Here is a 16,355-nt window from a genome sequence, read left to right on the forward strand (position 1 = left end):
GGGCGCTGTCCCGGGCTGCGAGGGCCGCCAGCGCACCGACAGACAGGCCGACCGACGGAGGACTGGCGGCGGGCCGGACAGACCGGGTAGCGCAGGGAGCTGGGATGAGGCGGGACAGTGACATGACAGGCCACATACAGCAGCCCGGAGGGCGCGGGAACCCCGGCCCTGCGCCCTCGCCTTCCCCGGGACCTGGCCCTGGCCCGGGCGCCCCCGAGCGGGTGGCGCTCAAGAAAGAGATCGGGCTGGTGAGCGCCTGCACCATCATCATCGGTGAGTGAGGCGCACACAGGGTGGAAGTCTCGGGGGACCCCTTTGATGGTCCTTCCTCCCGGGGGCCAAGGGCAGGAGACCTTCGAGCACCTGCTGCTGCTGGAGAATGCACTTGACCCCCACTCAGAACTCCCGGCGCGGCGGGCGCGGAGCCTCTTGTCCCCACTTCCCCAACTTCTCTGAAAAATTGCGCCTGGAGGGTGTGTGTTGGGGGGGAGGGTTGTGTGTGCTCCTCCTGCCGCCACCCTCCGCTGGCCTTGCCTTCTCTACGGGGCTTTGTCAGGGCGATTCATCCCTGTGCCCACCTAGGAAACCAATACTTTCCAGGCCTGCCTGGAGTGGGCAAGGTCTGGACTGCAGGGCAGCCTCTCTGCATCGCCACTGGGTGCCGGGTTCAAGCGCCAGGGCACTGAGGACGTCTGTTCTTGGAAAGCAGGGAGGACTGTGGGTAAATGGCAGGGGAGAGCCTAAACCAAGGGGAAATGGGGTCTGGGCTGTCCCTCCTGGCAGACGTGGCCACAGACTCCAAGGTGAGGCAGCGGAGTAGCTAGATGGCACAGCCCTGAGCAGAACAAGCCTCCAGGAGAGTGCCTGCTGGGTCCAGGGAGCTGAGTGGGCACCCTCGTGGCTTGGTGGCATCTGAGTGGGCGCTCTCTCGGCCTGGCCCTCTTGCTCTCCCTTCAGACAGATGGGGTTTTCTGTGTAGGTAGAACATTCAGGAACAAGGACAGTGATGGGAGCGCCTCCCCACCTCTCTCTGCCCCTTGATTCCTGAAGGACTGGACTAACCCTCTCGGGGCAGGGGCTTTTCTGTTCCCCTGTGCCCAAGAGTTTGGAGGATGGGTCTTGGAGATCAATAATTGGGGTCCTGATTGCCCTCTTCCCCACCCACTGGGAGAGGCAGCCCAATCACTGTTCTTCTGCCCTTTGACCTGGAGACCGAGAAAGGCTTGAGGGCTCAGAGGGGCAGAGCTGGGGTCTTCACCTCCTCCTGCTTTGTGCCCCTCGTGAGATAGTCTAGTTGCAGAGATGTAGCGTCTCTGTGTGCCCCTCAAACTCACAGCCAGAAGCGCCCCTGAACCCAAGCTCCAGACACTTCCACTGTCTTGCCCTCTTCCTTCTAGAACGGTTATCTTCCAGGAGCTGGCCCTGATGCCACCCAGGAACCCGGGCCTGGCTGTCTGATAGCAGGAAGGGCTGAATCTGGGGGCTTGGCTGGGTGCTGGTTAGAGCTTTGCCTCCAGCCAACGCCCTTTTCAGGGGCTGTACCCAGTCCCCCCAAGAAGGGAAGCCTACATGTCACTGGCGGTATAACCGGTCAAGGGGCTGGCCGTGTCTGGGGCCAGAGAGGTTCAGAGGGAAGACAGACACAGAGAAAAACAGAGAGAGAGTGAGACAGACAGACAGAGAAAGCCTGGGATCCATGGCTGTCCTGTTTCTGCCTTATCCGCCTCAAGTGAGTCAGAGGCCCCCAGGGTTCCAGCCCTCAAGAGGCCGAGGGTGGTAGTGTAGGGGAGAGAAGAGCGCCATCTTGCCCCTTCTGCAGTCCAGGCTTTGGAGACACTGTGCCCTGGAGCCTGGCTCTGGCCCGCTGGCTCCCTTCACCTTTCAGCCTCTTCTTGCTTCACTGTTCCCCTTGGCCTCCAGAAGCTGAGGAGGGTGGAAGGTCAACTCTGCTAACAAAGATGGTAGACTCGGGAACAGAACTCAAGTTCTCCCCAGCCCAGGGTACTGGGTGCAGGCTTATGGCACTCAAGACACCGGGCCAGGCAGGAGAGAAACCAGACAGGGGAGGTTTGTCCTCAACCAGGTGACTTGGGAGGAGGCCAGATCTGCACTGCTTTCCCCTCCCGAGGCCCCAAGTGTCCATCTCCCTCCATGCAAGGGCCTGGGGCCACTTCTCCCACAGCGCAACTTCCGGTCCTGGGTTCCTCTCCATTCTTAACCTGGGAGCTTGGTCAAAATCACAAGTCTCCAGTGTCAGATTTTAGCAGGACACACCTGCAGAGCGTCCCATCCTTGTCTGTGGGTGACTGTTTTTTATGGGTTGCCCGTTACTCGTTGGCCATTTCCAAAACGCCTGGTGGATCCTCCCAAATGACGCGTCATTCATTTCTCAATATGCCACCTGCCTCATCCCAGGCGGAGGAGTGAGGCTTTCGGGAAGTATGGAGGGTTGGCTGGAGAGAAAAGTGAGACTCCCCTTAACTGCAGGACAATGCTCGAAGCCGAAAGAGCAAGCAAACTGAGAAGGGATGAGGCAGGGAGGAAACAGCTGGCTGGGGTGGGGCTGCATAGGACAGCGGTGCCTCAGACATCCAGACTCTGAGCTCGCCGCCTGCAGGCAGCTCTCAACCCTACCTCCTTTGATTCTCATGCCCACCCTGTGGGAGGGCAGCTTTTGTACCCATTACACAGATAGAGAAACTGAGGCCCTGAGGCTGCAGCCTGCCCCGGGCCCAGATGTCTGTAGGACAGCGATGGAAGTCAGGCAACTCCAGCCGCAAGACTGAGCTACTCACTCACACACAGTCAGCGGTGCCAGGTGTGCTGGACATCCAACAGGAGACAAGGCAGGCCGTTCCCTCTGCTGCGGCAAACAAGGAATGGCCAGGCGTGCAGCCACGGCCAGGATAAGAATGGCGACCAGAAAACTGGGGCAGGGAGGATGGCAGGAGGTGCCGGGGCAGGGTGGAGACTGGAAGGGCTCGGTGGTGGGTTGTGAGCTACCGTAAAGACTTTGCCCTCCCCCACCCCCCGTTAGGAGGTGGGAGCTGTGGAAGAGGTCTGACCTGAGGAAAGATGGGATGGAACTTAGCTCACTATGGAGGAGGAGAGGCCACGGGGATAAAGGCTACAGAGTGGAGGCCAGGCAGGAAGCCACTTGGACAGAGGCGGTGGTGGTTCCGGATGGGGCAGCGGTTGGAGGGCAGAGGGAAGACTCAGTTCTGGATGCGCTTGGGATAGACTGGAAGTGGGGGCAAGAGGGGAGGGTCCAGGGTGACACAGGTGATGGCCTGAGGTAGGGTGGTTTGTCTCTGATTGGTCAGGACAACCTCAGGAAGGAACAGAGCCACAGAAGGGACGGGAATTTGAAGGGAGGCCCAATAGAGGGAAGTTTGTGGTCTAGGCTGAGTTCAGGGGGAAGGTCCCTGCTCCCGTTACAAATTTGGGAAATACCTCGGGGGGGCGGGAGGGGGTCAGGATGAGGTCTCCAAGGGAGCGATTATAGAAATAACAGGGCCAAGGGCCCAGGACTGAGCCCTGAGCACCCAGTGGTTAAAAGTCAGGCTTAAGAGGAAGGAGCTGCAAGGATTCCAAGAGACAGGGCATGGAGATCACACCCGTCATCCCTGCGATAGAGAGGATCATGAGTTCAAGCCCAGCCTGGGCTACATATTGAGATTTTGCTCAAACAAGCAAAGTAAGACAAACAAATAACCCAGCAGAACCCACATCTTAGGAGTCTGGCTAGGATGCTAAATGAACAGCCTGCAGCCTGCCAAGTAACACTAGTTAATGGAGGAAGATGCGGGCCGGGGTTTGCAGGTCAGATTGAGTAGCGGAGAGTCTCTTAGTGACCACAACAAATCCGGGCCTGGAGACTGGGCACAGGCAAGCTCGCCGAGCTTGGTGAGACTGGCCCGGGCAGGCCAGATGGGGCAGTCTCCGCATTTCTGCTCATTGACTCTCCGGAGGAAAGTGGGTTAGGCGAGAGGTGCATGCTGGCCGGTTGGCAACACAGGATACGTCCCGGATGCCCCCACTCACCTCGTTGGTATTCTACCAAGACCTCAGCAGGGCCACCGTCACGCCAGGGAGGGACTGGACACACACTTACTAGAAAGGCCTGGAGGAGGGAGGCAGGCTTCACCCAGGTCTGAGTGCTCACCCCAGGGTGTTGTGGACCCTCTGGGAATTAGACCTCCAGAGGAAAAGCTGGGACACGGGGACTGACTGGGCTTACGAAGGCGGTGAGAGCCATAAGGCTTCCCTTGGCGACCAATGTCCCAGCGAGGGTCAAAGCATGCCAATGTCAGCCGGACGTGGTGGCGGGCGCCTTTAATCCCAGCACCTGGGAAGCAGGGACAGGCTGATCCCTGAGTTCGAGGCCAGCCTGGTTTACAAAGTGAGTTCCAGGACAGCCAGGGCTACACAGAGAAATGCTGTCTTGAAGAACCAAAACAAAGAGAAACAAAACAAGCATGCCAGTGTGTAGGTATTATTAAGGAATCTCTTTATAGCCACCCTCTCAGGCCATGCGGATGAGGCAGGAATCACATTCTACGGGTGATCTGGGAAGCTGCCTGGGGGTTGGGTTTCTTCAGAAAGTCCAGTGATTTGGGCTGCACGCAACAGCAGGGGACAGGGAGCCTGACCAGGATCGATATCCTAAACAGTGTGTCTCCTCTCTGGCAATGTCAGCTCAAACCACCTCTCTGCTGCCCTCTAGCCACGTGGGTCCCACCAGCAGATGGAGAAACTGAGTCCCAGAAGAGAGCACTTGCTGGAGACACACTCCTGCATGTGTTTCTGTGGATCCGGATGTTGCCAATGTCCTGGTCTCCCTGTCCCTCCTCAGTCAGACTGTGTGTACGCCCACACAGGCACCCACGAGCACCTTCTCACGCCACGGGCAAGCGAGTGGCTCATTCTGCAGATTTGACCTCTAGAGTCTACCCCTGTGACCTCCACGTTCTGCCACTGCCTTCCAGAAATAGGTCAGCAAGCACCGTGCAGCAGCCCCAGGGAACAATGGCCCTTTCTTCACTCCTCCTGGAGGCAAGTAAGCCTCATCAGGCCAAACATCTTAATGTGATAAAACCACCCAGAGAAAGCTCAAGGAAGAGGAGTGGGAGGAGACTCGAGGGGCCCACCTGCCTGCCTGGGAGGACCAAGGACCAGAAAACAGCGGTCCCACTGAGGGGACAGGAATGGGGAGTCCTCTGGCAGTCAGATGCCCACCCAAGCACTCTTTAACATCTCCATCCCACATCTTCATAGCTTGGTCCTGATGGGTCAAGGATTCTTTCTCCTTCTCCTCTTTCTCTTCCTTCTCTTCCTCTTTTTCCTCTTCCTCGTCCTCCTGTTAGTCCTCTTTCTCTTCTGCCTCCTATTCCTCCTCCTCTTCCTCTTTCTCTTCTTCTCTCTCTTCCTCCTCATCTTCTCCCTTCTCTTCTCCCTCCTCTTCCTCCTTCCCTTCCTTTTCGTCCTCCTACTTCTCCTCTATCTCCTCCTCTTCCGCTCCTTCCTCCTCTTCCTCCTCATCCCCTTCTTCCTCCTCCTTCTCCAGTGAAGAACTCTGCAAGGGCTGGTTTGCCCACTGTAGGTCCTTTCCAAAAGACAGATCTACTGGGCTTGAGTGTGGGGTCCAAGAATAGAGAGCCCTTAGCCTGCCACTAGCTGAGAGAATGATCTAGAACAGCGCCTCTAGGGACCCTCCCCACATCCATAATCGTAACCATTCAAGCACATAGGACCACCCTCCTCAGCCCCGCCCTTAGCACCTCCCCCCGGCCATCCTCTGTTGCTCATGAGAGCCCACCACCCTCACAGCCCCTGCCATCCTCCCACTCACATGCCACCCAGAGCACCCAGTAGTGTGATGGTTGCTCTGCCACTTGCAAGCAGGAACCTGGAGCAGGTGCTAAAGGTTTGCCCTGGCAGAGCTCTCTGATGCCCCCACAGGACCTCAGAGACACTGGCCGGCACACGAGGTCCTCTGGGCCACATGAGAGAAGTTAAGTTCTGGGTGGCAGCCCGAAGCCACGTGTCCAGAACAATTGTGCACCTCCACATGCTCCCAGGCCAGCCCCGGAGTCTCGGCCACTTGGCTCAGAGCTAATGATGCCCCCGTGACCCCAAAGACCCTGTGTGAGGAGGCGGGGCTTCCCCGAGGGCCGCCCACAGGAGGTACCACCCGGCTGAGCTGTTTAGGGCAATGGGGTCTCCACGGGAGGGGGGGTGCCTTGGAGCCTTGGATGCCCCCAGCTCCAACATATCCAGCTCCTTCCAAGGCCACCCAGCCCCCGCTGGCTTCAAACCTCACTGGCTTTTGGCAAATCCTGTTCCGCCAGGTCCTGAGAACCGCTGCCGGATGGAGCAAACTCAAAGGCCCTTTACAAACCCAACAGCCCACCCAGGCCTCGGGCCCCTGAGATATGGAAGGCGGCTCCTCTCCAACTTCCCCGTCCCCGTCCCCAGAAAGCAGACCAGGGACGTGGCTTACCTCTGAGTGCCGGGACACAGGAACTATTCCCTCCTTATCTGGATGTGTTTGGGGCCCCTGGGATGTGACTGGAACATCAAGTAGGGCGCCGTAGCTGTCCAGACTGGAAATCTGTGTCGGCCAGGGGCGGGGGTGAGGGATGGCAGGGTGGACCTGGAGCGAATGCAGATTGGCAACCATAGCTATGTTCTCTGCCAGCCCGGCCTGTGGACCTGACAGGTGAAGTAAGCAGACACACACACACACACACACACACACACACACTGCTCTACTCGGAAGGAGCTGAGCTGCTGGCTCAACTCCCACACGTGGCCAGTGACTCTAGAATTCTTTCCTGTGAGCACATCCACGGTTTAGGACACAGACTTGCCGACTCTGATGCCAGTTACAGAATGTGGAACTGGGGCATAGAGTCTTTGGGCTTGCCCACTCGCCTTTCTAGACCCGTCTGTAGAATGGCTCATTGGAAAGGCTCAGAGCCATGCAGGCTTGAGCCCTCCTCTGGCTCACAGCATGGTGGTGAGGACGCCCACCTTTGCTCAGCTCCGTGCCCTGCCCTGTGCTGGTGCTCTCTGCAGGTGCTGGGTAAACTGACAGATGACGGCCTCTAGGCTCGGGCACAGAAGGTGGAGACAGAAGGTTCTGTCCGTCGCTGGTGTGGGTGTCTGTGGAGGAGTGGAAGGGGGCAGGCTCCCGAGGGTCATGCAAGGGGAGACTGCCGGAGTTCCGGAAGGGCTGCCTGGCACCCAAGGAAAGGCCTCGGCCGCTCAGCCATTGAGTGGAGAATACAGCTGTATGCTCTGGGCGTCTGGGAAGGGGTTCTGGTCCACTGCTTCTGCAGAGCACACCCTGGAGTAAGTGAGATTCTCAGCGTCCGTTTGACCTCATACACCTCAGCAGATGGAGCAAGGTGGGGCCACGTCTGGGTGTTTCGGGATTCAGCCTGTAGGATACAGCTGAGCAAAGGCAGGCGCCCTCACTACCTGCAGGTGGAGGTTCCCGGTAAAGACACCACCTTGGGAGCCTGCCTCTCTCAGAGTCTTTACGATAGGCCGTTTTACAGACCAGTCTGGAAAGGGCAGAGGGCAAGCCCCAAAGCTGTACGCTCCAGCTAAGGTTTCACATTGTGTAAATGGCAGCAGAGGGTCAGCAGCCTGTGTTCAAAGCCCAGGAGGGACAGGAATGTCTGTCATGGCCTAACAGGAATGTCTGTCCCAACCCAACCATGATGGCTGCTGACAGCCACTAGTACCCCTTTCTCTCCCTAATACCTAAACGTGTTAACAGCATGGGGAAGTAAGGTCTTTAGGTGGGTAGGGGTTGGTGTCTGTGGCCTGGGTTCTAAGTCCCCAGAGGAAAGGAGGAAACAATATGAAGAAATCAAGTAAGAACAAGGCTGCTCTTGGCGCCTTGGGTAGGTCAAGATGCCCCATGAGTGTGGCCAACAGGAGAAGGGCAGGCACTCAGACCCAGGCAGGTCAGGGTCTTGCTGTGGGAGGCCAGCTCTGGCCAGCAAGTGGGAGGGGAACAGATGGCTGGAGCGAGGGCCTGAGCCCAGCCTGTGAGGATTACACCGCAGTGCCTGTCCTCCGCCACTGTTCAGACGGCTGTCCAGACACCTCGCTCACCAGGAGTGGGAACCAGGGGATGGAAGAACTCAGGAACCAGTTCTGGCAGTGGGCCTGTCTAGCTGGGCAAGTGCTACTCCCCATGCCAAAGACTGAAAAAGCCCATGGTGACCCTGGGGAATGGGCTTGGCCAGATCTGAGAGACTCCAGGCTCATTACCGGCCTGCTTTCCTTCTACCTCGGGAAGCCTGAGCTACTGAAGGGACCTCGGCCTCACACAGGCCATCTCTCTCCACAGGGAACATCATTGGCTCAGGCATCTTCATCTCACCCAAGGGCGTCCTGGAACACTCGGGCTCCGTGGGTTTGGCCCTCTTCGTCTGGGTCTTGGGCGGGGGCGTGACAGCTCTGGGCTCTCTCTGCTATGCAGAGCTGGGCGTCGCCATCCCCAAGTCTGGTGGGGACTACGCGTACGTCACAGAGATCTTCGGAGGCCTGGCTGGGTGAGTGTGAAGCCCTGGCAGGGCAGGGGCTGCCCTCTCTGCTGTGGAGTGTGTGTGTGGGTGGACAGAAACAGTGGCCGGGGGTGTCTGGCGGCCTCCCGCAGAGAGCGTGTGTGGGTAACATCAGTGCCCACTCCATTGTGCTGGTGTCAGACCAGCGGTTCTCAGCCTTCCTAATGCTCTGGCTCTTTAATACAGCCCCTCACATTGTGGTGACCCCCAACTGTAACATTGGTTTGTTGTCACCTGACAACTGTAATTTTGCTGCCGTCATAATGCAAATGTCTGATCTGAGACCCCTGTGAAAGGGTCATTTGACCCCTAAGGGGGTCAAGACAGGTTGAGAACCACTGAGTTAGACCCTTGCTCTCTCTCTGAGTCTCCTTTTGCTTTATTTTACTTTCTCTTACTTGGCTTGGCATTCTGGGACGGTCTCACTGTGTAACCCAAGCTGGCCTTAAACTCCAGATCCTCCTGCGCGTCCCTCCCTTCTGGGCTCACAGGCCTGCCCACCTCAGGGCACTCAGTTCAGTGTCTATGGAAGGGACGCTCCTACTCTCTGAAGCCACTAGATGATGCTAGCACTCAGGTAAGGAGGGTCTTTGCTTTAGCAAAGCTATCTGCTGTAGGAGGAGGCAGGAGGGGGGCCAGGGAGCCCTCTCAGGTAATTCACTGGCTCTGTGCTGGGTTGCGTGCGAGCGCACACACACACACACACACACACACACAGACACAATTGTCCCCAAGCTCAAGTTTTTTACAGAGCAGAGAAGAGCAATCCCTCAAACGGGAGTCAACCTAAAAGATCCTTGCTCTGAGGGTGTGGCAAAAGCCAGCAGTTACGCAGCAAGGCCCGTGCACACCGTGTAGGGAAACCCCATTTACACGGCCCTTGCAAGAAAGACATGGTTTTGTTCTGTCATGTTTTAATTAACCCCCTTAGCGCGGAGAGCGTCTTTGTCAGGCTCTGAGAGTATGCGTGCTTCGAGGGTGTGGTGGTCTGCCCAGGGAGTCTTTTCTGCTGTGGGCAGAGGTGGGGCCAGATTCATAGCGGAGTGGGAGGAGATGGGGGACTGAAGTTGCTGTAGTTGTACAGACAAGCTCCATGGAGATTTTTAAGATTCTAACCTAACCCAGGAGGACATGGTAGCCCACGTGTCCTGAGGGTCAGGTGGCTGTAGCAGTGACATCCACCATCACATTCTAAAGGCTCTATAGATGATGGTCTCAGTGATAGGGAAGGGGAGATTTGTATTTTTGTGGGGGCCCGTGGAGGGACCCACAGAGAAGCCTGTTACTGTGGTCTGGGAAATACTACTCAGGGAGAAGGTGAGAGGGTCCTGGACTGCGCTTCATGGGCAGTCAGAATACAAGGGTGAGCAGAGGGGGTGGGCTATCGCTCTATAATGCGTGAGAAGCCAGGGGATTGGGCTATGCAAAAGGGTGGGTAGGGGGCACGGCCATGGATCTAAGATGAGAATCAAAAGGCATGTGCCAAGGGACGCTTCACCTCAGCGGTGGGCCAGGAGCTAACAGCATCCCCAAGATGCAAGCAGGACCACCGCTCTGGACGAAAACAGTCCCATTGCACATACCTAAGCCCCAGTCCCAGTCCCCCCAGGAGATACTGTGGAGGGGAGGTTCTGGTACAAGGGACATACATCACTCCTCTTCCGAAATCAAGGCAGGAACATCGCTCAGGACCAACCAACTTAAACCACGAATTGCTGAGAGCCCTGGATGATGCTCAAGCTTGAAGGCTGGGATTTGCCTGCCTGAGCTCAGGGAACGGCCTGGGGTCAGTTTCCAATGGCTCCAATACCACCTCCCCAGCCTCTGGCAGCTCACCAGCCCACAGGGAGCTGGTTCTCATCCATCCCAGACACTCCCATCCAAGCCAGGCAAGGGGCAAGCCTGTACCATGCTGACCCTTGCTTGTCTGCAGATTCCTGCTGCTCTGGAGCGCTGTCCTCATCATGTACCCCACCAGCTTGGCTGTCATCTCCATGACCTTCTCCAACTACGTGCTCCAGCCCGTCTTTCCCAACTGTATCCCCCCGGCCGCAGCCTCTCGAGTACTCTCCATGGCCTGCCTGAGTGAGTGTCCCTGAGTCTCTGTCCCCCCAACCCTGTGAGGAAAGTGGAGTGGGAGCTCCCAGCCAACACCACCTGTGACATCACCCTTGAGACCCAGGGTTCTGGGTCTGCCCCCCCCCCAACTGCATGGCCTAGATTTGGCCGTGGGCCACCGTGAAGGGCTCTGCCTCAGGTACCCACACCCCTGTCCTCTCCAGTGCTCCTGACCTGGGTGAACAGCTCCAGCGTCCGCTGGGCCACGCGCATCCAGGATATCTTCACTGGCGGGAAGCTGCTGGCGCTGGCGCTCATCATTGGTGTCGGCTTTGTCCAGATCTTCCAAGGTAGAGCCGGGGTGGGAGCACTGGAGGCACTGGGGAGACTGTGCTAACCCCCACGTCTGCACTCCGCAGGGCGCTTTGAAGAGCTCAGGCCCACCAATGCCTTCGCCTTCTGGATGACACCGTCTGTGGGCCACCTAGCCCTGGCTTTCCTCCAAGGTTCTTTTGCCTTCAGTGGCTGGAACTTCCTCAACTACGTCACCGAGGAGCTGGTCGACCCTCGCAAGTGAGTGAAGCACCTGGTGGAAACAGCCGCCCTCCCAGATCTGCTGTTACCCGAGGTTCACGCTGCCCCTCCACTGACCACGCTTGCTGTCGTGACGACAGGCCTCAAGGGAGATCCCTGAAGCTGTGTTCTTCCCTCTCTGCAGCTGCAGCCGGGCCCCTTGTGGGGCCTCGGAAAGACTTGAATGGCATTGTTCTGCTGTGTTCAGTGATCTGCATTTGGTCCAAAATTGTCCATATGCACACAACACGATACTCCATCGGGATGCTCAGCCAAGGACCTTGAGAGGGACAATGGCAGCAGAGGCGCAGGGGCGGGTGGAGAATCTCCAGGGAGACCTCAGACCTGAGGGCTGAGCTCTGAAGGCGTTTGGGAGATTTTCTAGGCTGACTCTGGCTGTATACAAGTTTTTCTTTCTGTACGGACATGAATTAGGCCCTGCCCTCATCCCAGGGGCCTCGGCCCTCATCTGCCCCTCCTTCTGTTAGCTTGTGCTCAGACGGGGGCTTGGGGAAAAGGCAGACAGCAGTATGTCCCTGCCCACCCCCTGGGTGGATGCAGATGGAACTCCAAGGATCCCCCACCATTGTGTCACCAGGAACTGACACTGATGCTCCAATCTCTGTCCCTAGAAATCTACCTCGCGCCATCTTCATTTCCATCCCATTGGTTACCTTTGTGTACACATTCACCAACATCGCCTACTTCACTGCCATGTCCCCCCAGGAGCTGCTGTCCTCCAACGCAGTGGCTGTGGTGAGTGGGGACCTCAGCTCTCTCTCTGCAGCCCCTGCCTCCACCCCCTCCCCCGCCCCATTCCTGCCCTCTCTTCTGTGCCCATGCAGACCTTTGGCCAGAAGCTGCTGGGCTACTTTTCGTGGGTCATGCCCGTCTCCGTGGCGCTGTCTACTTTCGGAGGAATCAACGGCTACCTGTTCACCTCATCCAGGTGACTGGACTGAGGAAAAGGGGAGAGGATGGTATAGGTGAGACAAGGCAGGTGCCTTGCTGTGTACAGGCCATGCTAGGGACTACAGGGAGGGAAAGCCGGGACACCAAACTCTCCAGTAAAAATGTCGGATCCCAGTTTTGAAGTACAGAAAGCCAGGAGGCACGCTGCATGAGGAGAGCTGGTAGGGCCTGGAGGGCGGAGGTCAATGTGACAGCCGGGTTATGACATGCAGCAGAGACGCTCCGAGGCCAGGCTCTGGCCCTTATCCATCTCCTTCCCTGTGCGCAGGCTGTGCTTCTCTGGAGCCCGAGAGGGACACTTGCCCAGCTTGCTGGCCATGATCCATGTCAGACGCTGCACCCCAATCCCTGCCCTCCTCGTCTGTGTAAGTTGGGGAACCCGACCAGCCAGTGCACGTAGCCAGGGACACCTCGCAATGGCGGTTTGGGAGATAATGGCAGAAACCCATTCCTGCCTATGGTAGCTGAGCTAGGGAGGGTGGGGAAGGGGGGACTCGCCTGACCTCCTGACCTGAGTGGGAAGGGCCCAGAGCAGCCTGCCTCGATGGCCGGAAGCAGGTGGGAGGCCAGCTGTCAGCCCTTGGTCCTCTCCCAGTGCGGGGCCACAGCGGTCATCATGCTCGTGGGTGACACATACACACTCATCAACTATGTGTCCTTCATCAACTACCTCTGCTATGGAGTCACTATCCTGGGCCTGCTTGTGCTGCGCTGGAGGCGGCCGGCACTCCACAGGCCCATCAAGGTGAGACTGGAAATAATCAGGGCTACCTTCAAGTTGAGCACCAGAGGCAGGTGTGGGTGACAATGACAGTGACTACAGCATTTGAAGAGTGCAGGGCTTTCCACACACTGGCATACACTCTCCTTAGAACCCCAGGAACCAAGTGTTTTTAACATTCCCAGCCCACAGAAAGGGACAATGAGACTGAGGTCACATGGGCTGCCAATGACAGAGCCTGGTATTCTCAGGATCCCACATGAAAGGGTGACAGAAAAGCACCCACATCTGCATATAAATCCTGAAGATTGCCTGAAACACGAAACACTGGAAAACAGTTGAGCTGTAACCAGGTGTAAACAGAATGCTGTGTATAACTACTATGGACCAGTCAAATCGCCTCAGCAGTTCAGCCAACTGGTCAACCCAGGAATTGCTCCCCAGTGCGCTGGGTTGACACCAGAGGGATCAATGCAGCCCCCAGTTCCCAAGAGATGGAGGAAGTGTCTCTGATCCCCAGGGTGGCGGGAGAACTAGGGTGCTGCCATCGCCCCTTGGTGCTCTCGTTCATCCTTTCTCTGTTAGGTGAACCTCCTCATTCCTGTTGTGTACTTGGTGTTCTGGGCATTCCTACTGGTCTTCAGCTTCATCTCGGAGCCCATGGTCTGTGGGGTGGGCGTCATCATTATCCTGACTGGGGTCCCCATCTTCTTCCTGGGAGTATTCTGGAGAAGCAAGCCAAAGTGTGTGCACAGACTCACAGGTGAGCCGGCTCTTGCCACCATGCCTCTTTGGGGGCAGGTGTGGACATCTCTTATGACGTCACCCCAGAGCAAGGGCCTTCTACCAGTCTGGCTGATGACACAGGATTCCCTCAAAGCTTCCTGATACATTCAGATGTGGCCAGGATTCATCTTTGAAGGGAGCAACTCCCTGCCCAAAGGAGGTGTCCAGAGTTAGGGTCATCCTGTCTCAAAGGAGCAAACCCCCATGTTCTATCTGTCTGTCTTCTCTGTCTGTTCTTAGAGTCCATGACACGCTGGGGCCAGGAGCTGTGTTTCGTGGTTTACCCCCAGGGCTCCTTGGAGGAGGAGGAAAATGGCCCCATGGGCCAGCCCTCCCCATTGCCCATCACGGACAAGCCCTTGAAGACACAGTGAGACCTTGTAGAGACTGAAACAGCGGATTCTGTTTACATGTTGTTTATTGAGGAGGGTTTTGTGTTTTGTTTTGTTTTCAAATTTTTTTTCTGGAAAAAAAAAAAAGAGAGATCCGACCCTTAGAGGCCTATTATAAGGGACTGGCCACCGGGGTCAGACTTCCCGCCTTAGCAATGCTCTGCTAGCGTCTCTGGAAAAGCCTGTAAATAAACAGGGCTGGTTGTTGCTGTGTGCAAGGGGTGTCTATGGGGCCGTGCCTCAGTGCGGGATATGGGCTGCTAGCTGGGAAGGCGCTGTGGAGGAGGCTGTCAGCCCTGGTGGGAGTTGCTGCTTGAACCTGAGGCTGGCTCCGTGAGGCCCATAGGAGACAGTGATGCTCCACCCTTGACCCTCCACGCCACCTTCAACTCAGCCACCCAGAAGAACCCAGAAGTCTCCAGCTGGGGCTGTCCTTCCCATAAATCACAGAGTGGACGCTATTACTTCTGACAGCACAGCCCTGGCTTTGGGTGGGGAAACTGAGGCTCCGAGGCAGGACAGGAAGGACGATACCACCTTCAGTCACCACCTTGGCTCCTATCTCCTGAGAAAGCAGAGAATGGCCTCTCTTCTCATATCTCCAGCCTTGTCGCGACGCTTGGGACTGACCCAGCGGCTAGCAGGCAAAGGGCGCCAGCCTAGCCAGGCCCACGCTGCCCCTGAGGATGGGGCGGAAGCTACTAGCCCACTTTCCCCAGGGCCCCTGTGAGGAGACGTAGCTGAAACACTCACCATGAAGGAGGTCCAACACCCCCCTCGGCCTTTTCAGGCCTCAACTACGGCTCCTGGCACAGTTCTGGGATGTGCAGCTGGTGCTACTGTGGGGTGAACGAACCGAGAAGCCGCAGGAAACATTCCAGAGGGCCTGGCTCTGGCTGTCCCGCCCTTCGGGAATAAACCCCCCAGACTGGAGCGACGGGGAGCAATCTGACGTGACACTCCAAGGACCGCTGTGCTTCTGCTGACCTCAAGGGTGGTCTCAACACCCCACCCTCTTTCCCAGGCCAACCCCCTGGAGCCCCTGCCAGCAATGCCCGTCAAAGCCACAGGGCCTCAGCCCACTCACTGGCTGAGCCCAGGCCCTCCACCGGGGCTGCCGGGTGGGTCTCTGTAAGAAAGACTGCGGAGGCAGGGTAGAAATGACCGTGTATTCCCTGGTTACAAAGCGGGGCTGTGGCAGTCACCAGCGTGTCCGGTGGTCAGCAGACCAGCAGGGCCTCGTCATCGCTAGCCTCCAATACGGGGGAGCACGTTGGTGGGGGGCTCCTGCAGACCCTCAGTGGCTCTGGCAATTGGGGATCTTGGGTGCCGCTGGCAGTGGGAGTCTGGGGGTAGGGGTCTTGGGCCAAGCAGGGCTCTGGAGGTGTGTCCACGGGGGCCGGGCTGTCTTCCTGAGGGTCCTCACAGGCCTTTCTCTCCTTGCCCTCTGGTCTGTACTCTGGGTCTCGCAGGTTCAAGGGTGGGGCTGGCACTGAAGGTCCCACTTCCGGTGCATGGCCGGGGGCACTGGGAGGCCCCGCTCTAGCTTCCCTGGGGCTGCCTGCGTCTGTATGGGGTCCCGGGGGGTCTGGGACAACCCCCGGGGCTGCCTGAAGGAGCCCATCGCCCAGCACGGTCTGTGAGGTACGGGCGGCGGTCAGCAGCGGGATCTGGCCTCGGGGCGCCCGCGGCCGGTGGAAGAGCCGGTTCCAGAGGCGGCCGAGGCGGCGCCGGGATGGACCCCTGCGGGAGGCGTGCCTTCGCATCTGTCGCCGCATGGCCGTGCGGAGGTTCTGCAGCACTGAGGCCTGAGGGTGGGGCGGCAGCTAAGGCGGGGGCCGGGCCCTTCAGGAGCGGCCGTCGGCACACCCCCTTCCAGACCAGACACTGTGCTCCCTCCAAGCACCCTTTAGCCCTTCTTAGCTTGGCCCCAAGGTCTTGGGGACTCTGTGAGACCCTGTAGGAAAGAACCCTGGGCCTTGTGGGACCCCACTCATGGCGACTCACCTGGGAGGCGCTGTAGACAGGGAAGTCCTCAACCGGAGGGATGAGGCCCTGCGCGATGAGCTGGCCATAGGATGGAGGCGCCTCCCGCCGCACAAACTCCGCCTCTAAACGCGTCATTTGGGTCTCAAAGGCCCTGAAAGCGAGGGCAGAAGGGAAGAATAATAGGGGCCTGCCACCACAGCGGGATTTCCGGAGCCCACCCTAACATCCAGACCCAGGCATGCACACACCAAAAACAGGCCCTGGGTCGGGATGACCCAC

At 58.0% G+C, this 16,355-nt stretch overlaps 2 protein-coding genes across 5 annotated transcripts in view; one reads left to right on the forward strand and one right to left on the reverse strand.

The window, feature by feature from the left end:
* Slc7a10 (solute carrier family 7 member 10) lies at positions 1 to 14,302 on the forward strand. 3 transcript variants are annotated; one of them, XM_021641947.2, is made up of 11 exons: positions 1 to 273; positions 8,369 to 8,573; positions 10,519 to 10,670; positions 10,868 to 10,993; positions 11,063 to 11,216; positions 11,849 to 11,972; positions 12,062 to 12,165; positions 12,457 to 12,553; positions 12,784 to 12,933; positions 13,495 to 13,672; positions 13,936 to 14,302. In XM_021641947.2, exons 1-11 carry the CDS (start codon positions 105 to 107, stop codon positions 14,067 to 14,069), a joined length of 1,593 nt encoding a protein of 530 aa, XP_021497622.1. In that variant the 5' UTR covers positions 1 to 104; the 3' UTR covers positions 14,070 to 14,302. The 3 variants fall into 3 exon arrangements, with proteins under 3 accessions (XP_021497622.1, XP_021497630.1, XP_021497638.1); XM_021641955.2 differs by having other exon boundaries at positions 13,554 to 13,672; XM_021641963.2 differs by lacking the exon at positions 12,784 to 12,933 and having other exon boundaries at positions 2 to 273; positions 13,554 to 13,672.
* The window catches only part of Lrp3 (LDL receptor related protein 3), a 13,558-nt gene continuing 11,298 nt past the window's right edge, over positions 14,096 to 16,355 (reverse strand). For both annotated transcript variants that reach the window (XM_021641927.2, XM_021641936.2), the window contains 2 exons: positions 16,095 to 16,227; positions 14,096 to 15,895 (listed from right to left, as the gene is read on the reverse strand). In XM_021641927.2, coding sequence (XP_021497602.1) covers positions 15,308 to 15,895; positions 16,095 to 16,227 — 721 coding nt within the window. In that variant the 3' untranslated portion in view covers positions 14,096 to 15,307. The remainder of the gene's footprint in view (positions 15,896 to 16,094; positions 16,228 to 16,355) is intronic.

The sequence above is a fragment of the Meriones unguiculatus genome, chromosome 14 (assembly GCF_030254825.1).
Source record: "Meriones unguiculatus strain TT.TT164.6M chromosome 14, Bangor_MerUng_6.1, whole genome shotgun sequence".
Taxonomy (NCBI): Eukaryota; Metazoa; Chordata; class Mammalia; order Rodentia; family Muridae; genus Meriones; species Meriones unguiculatus.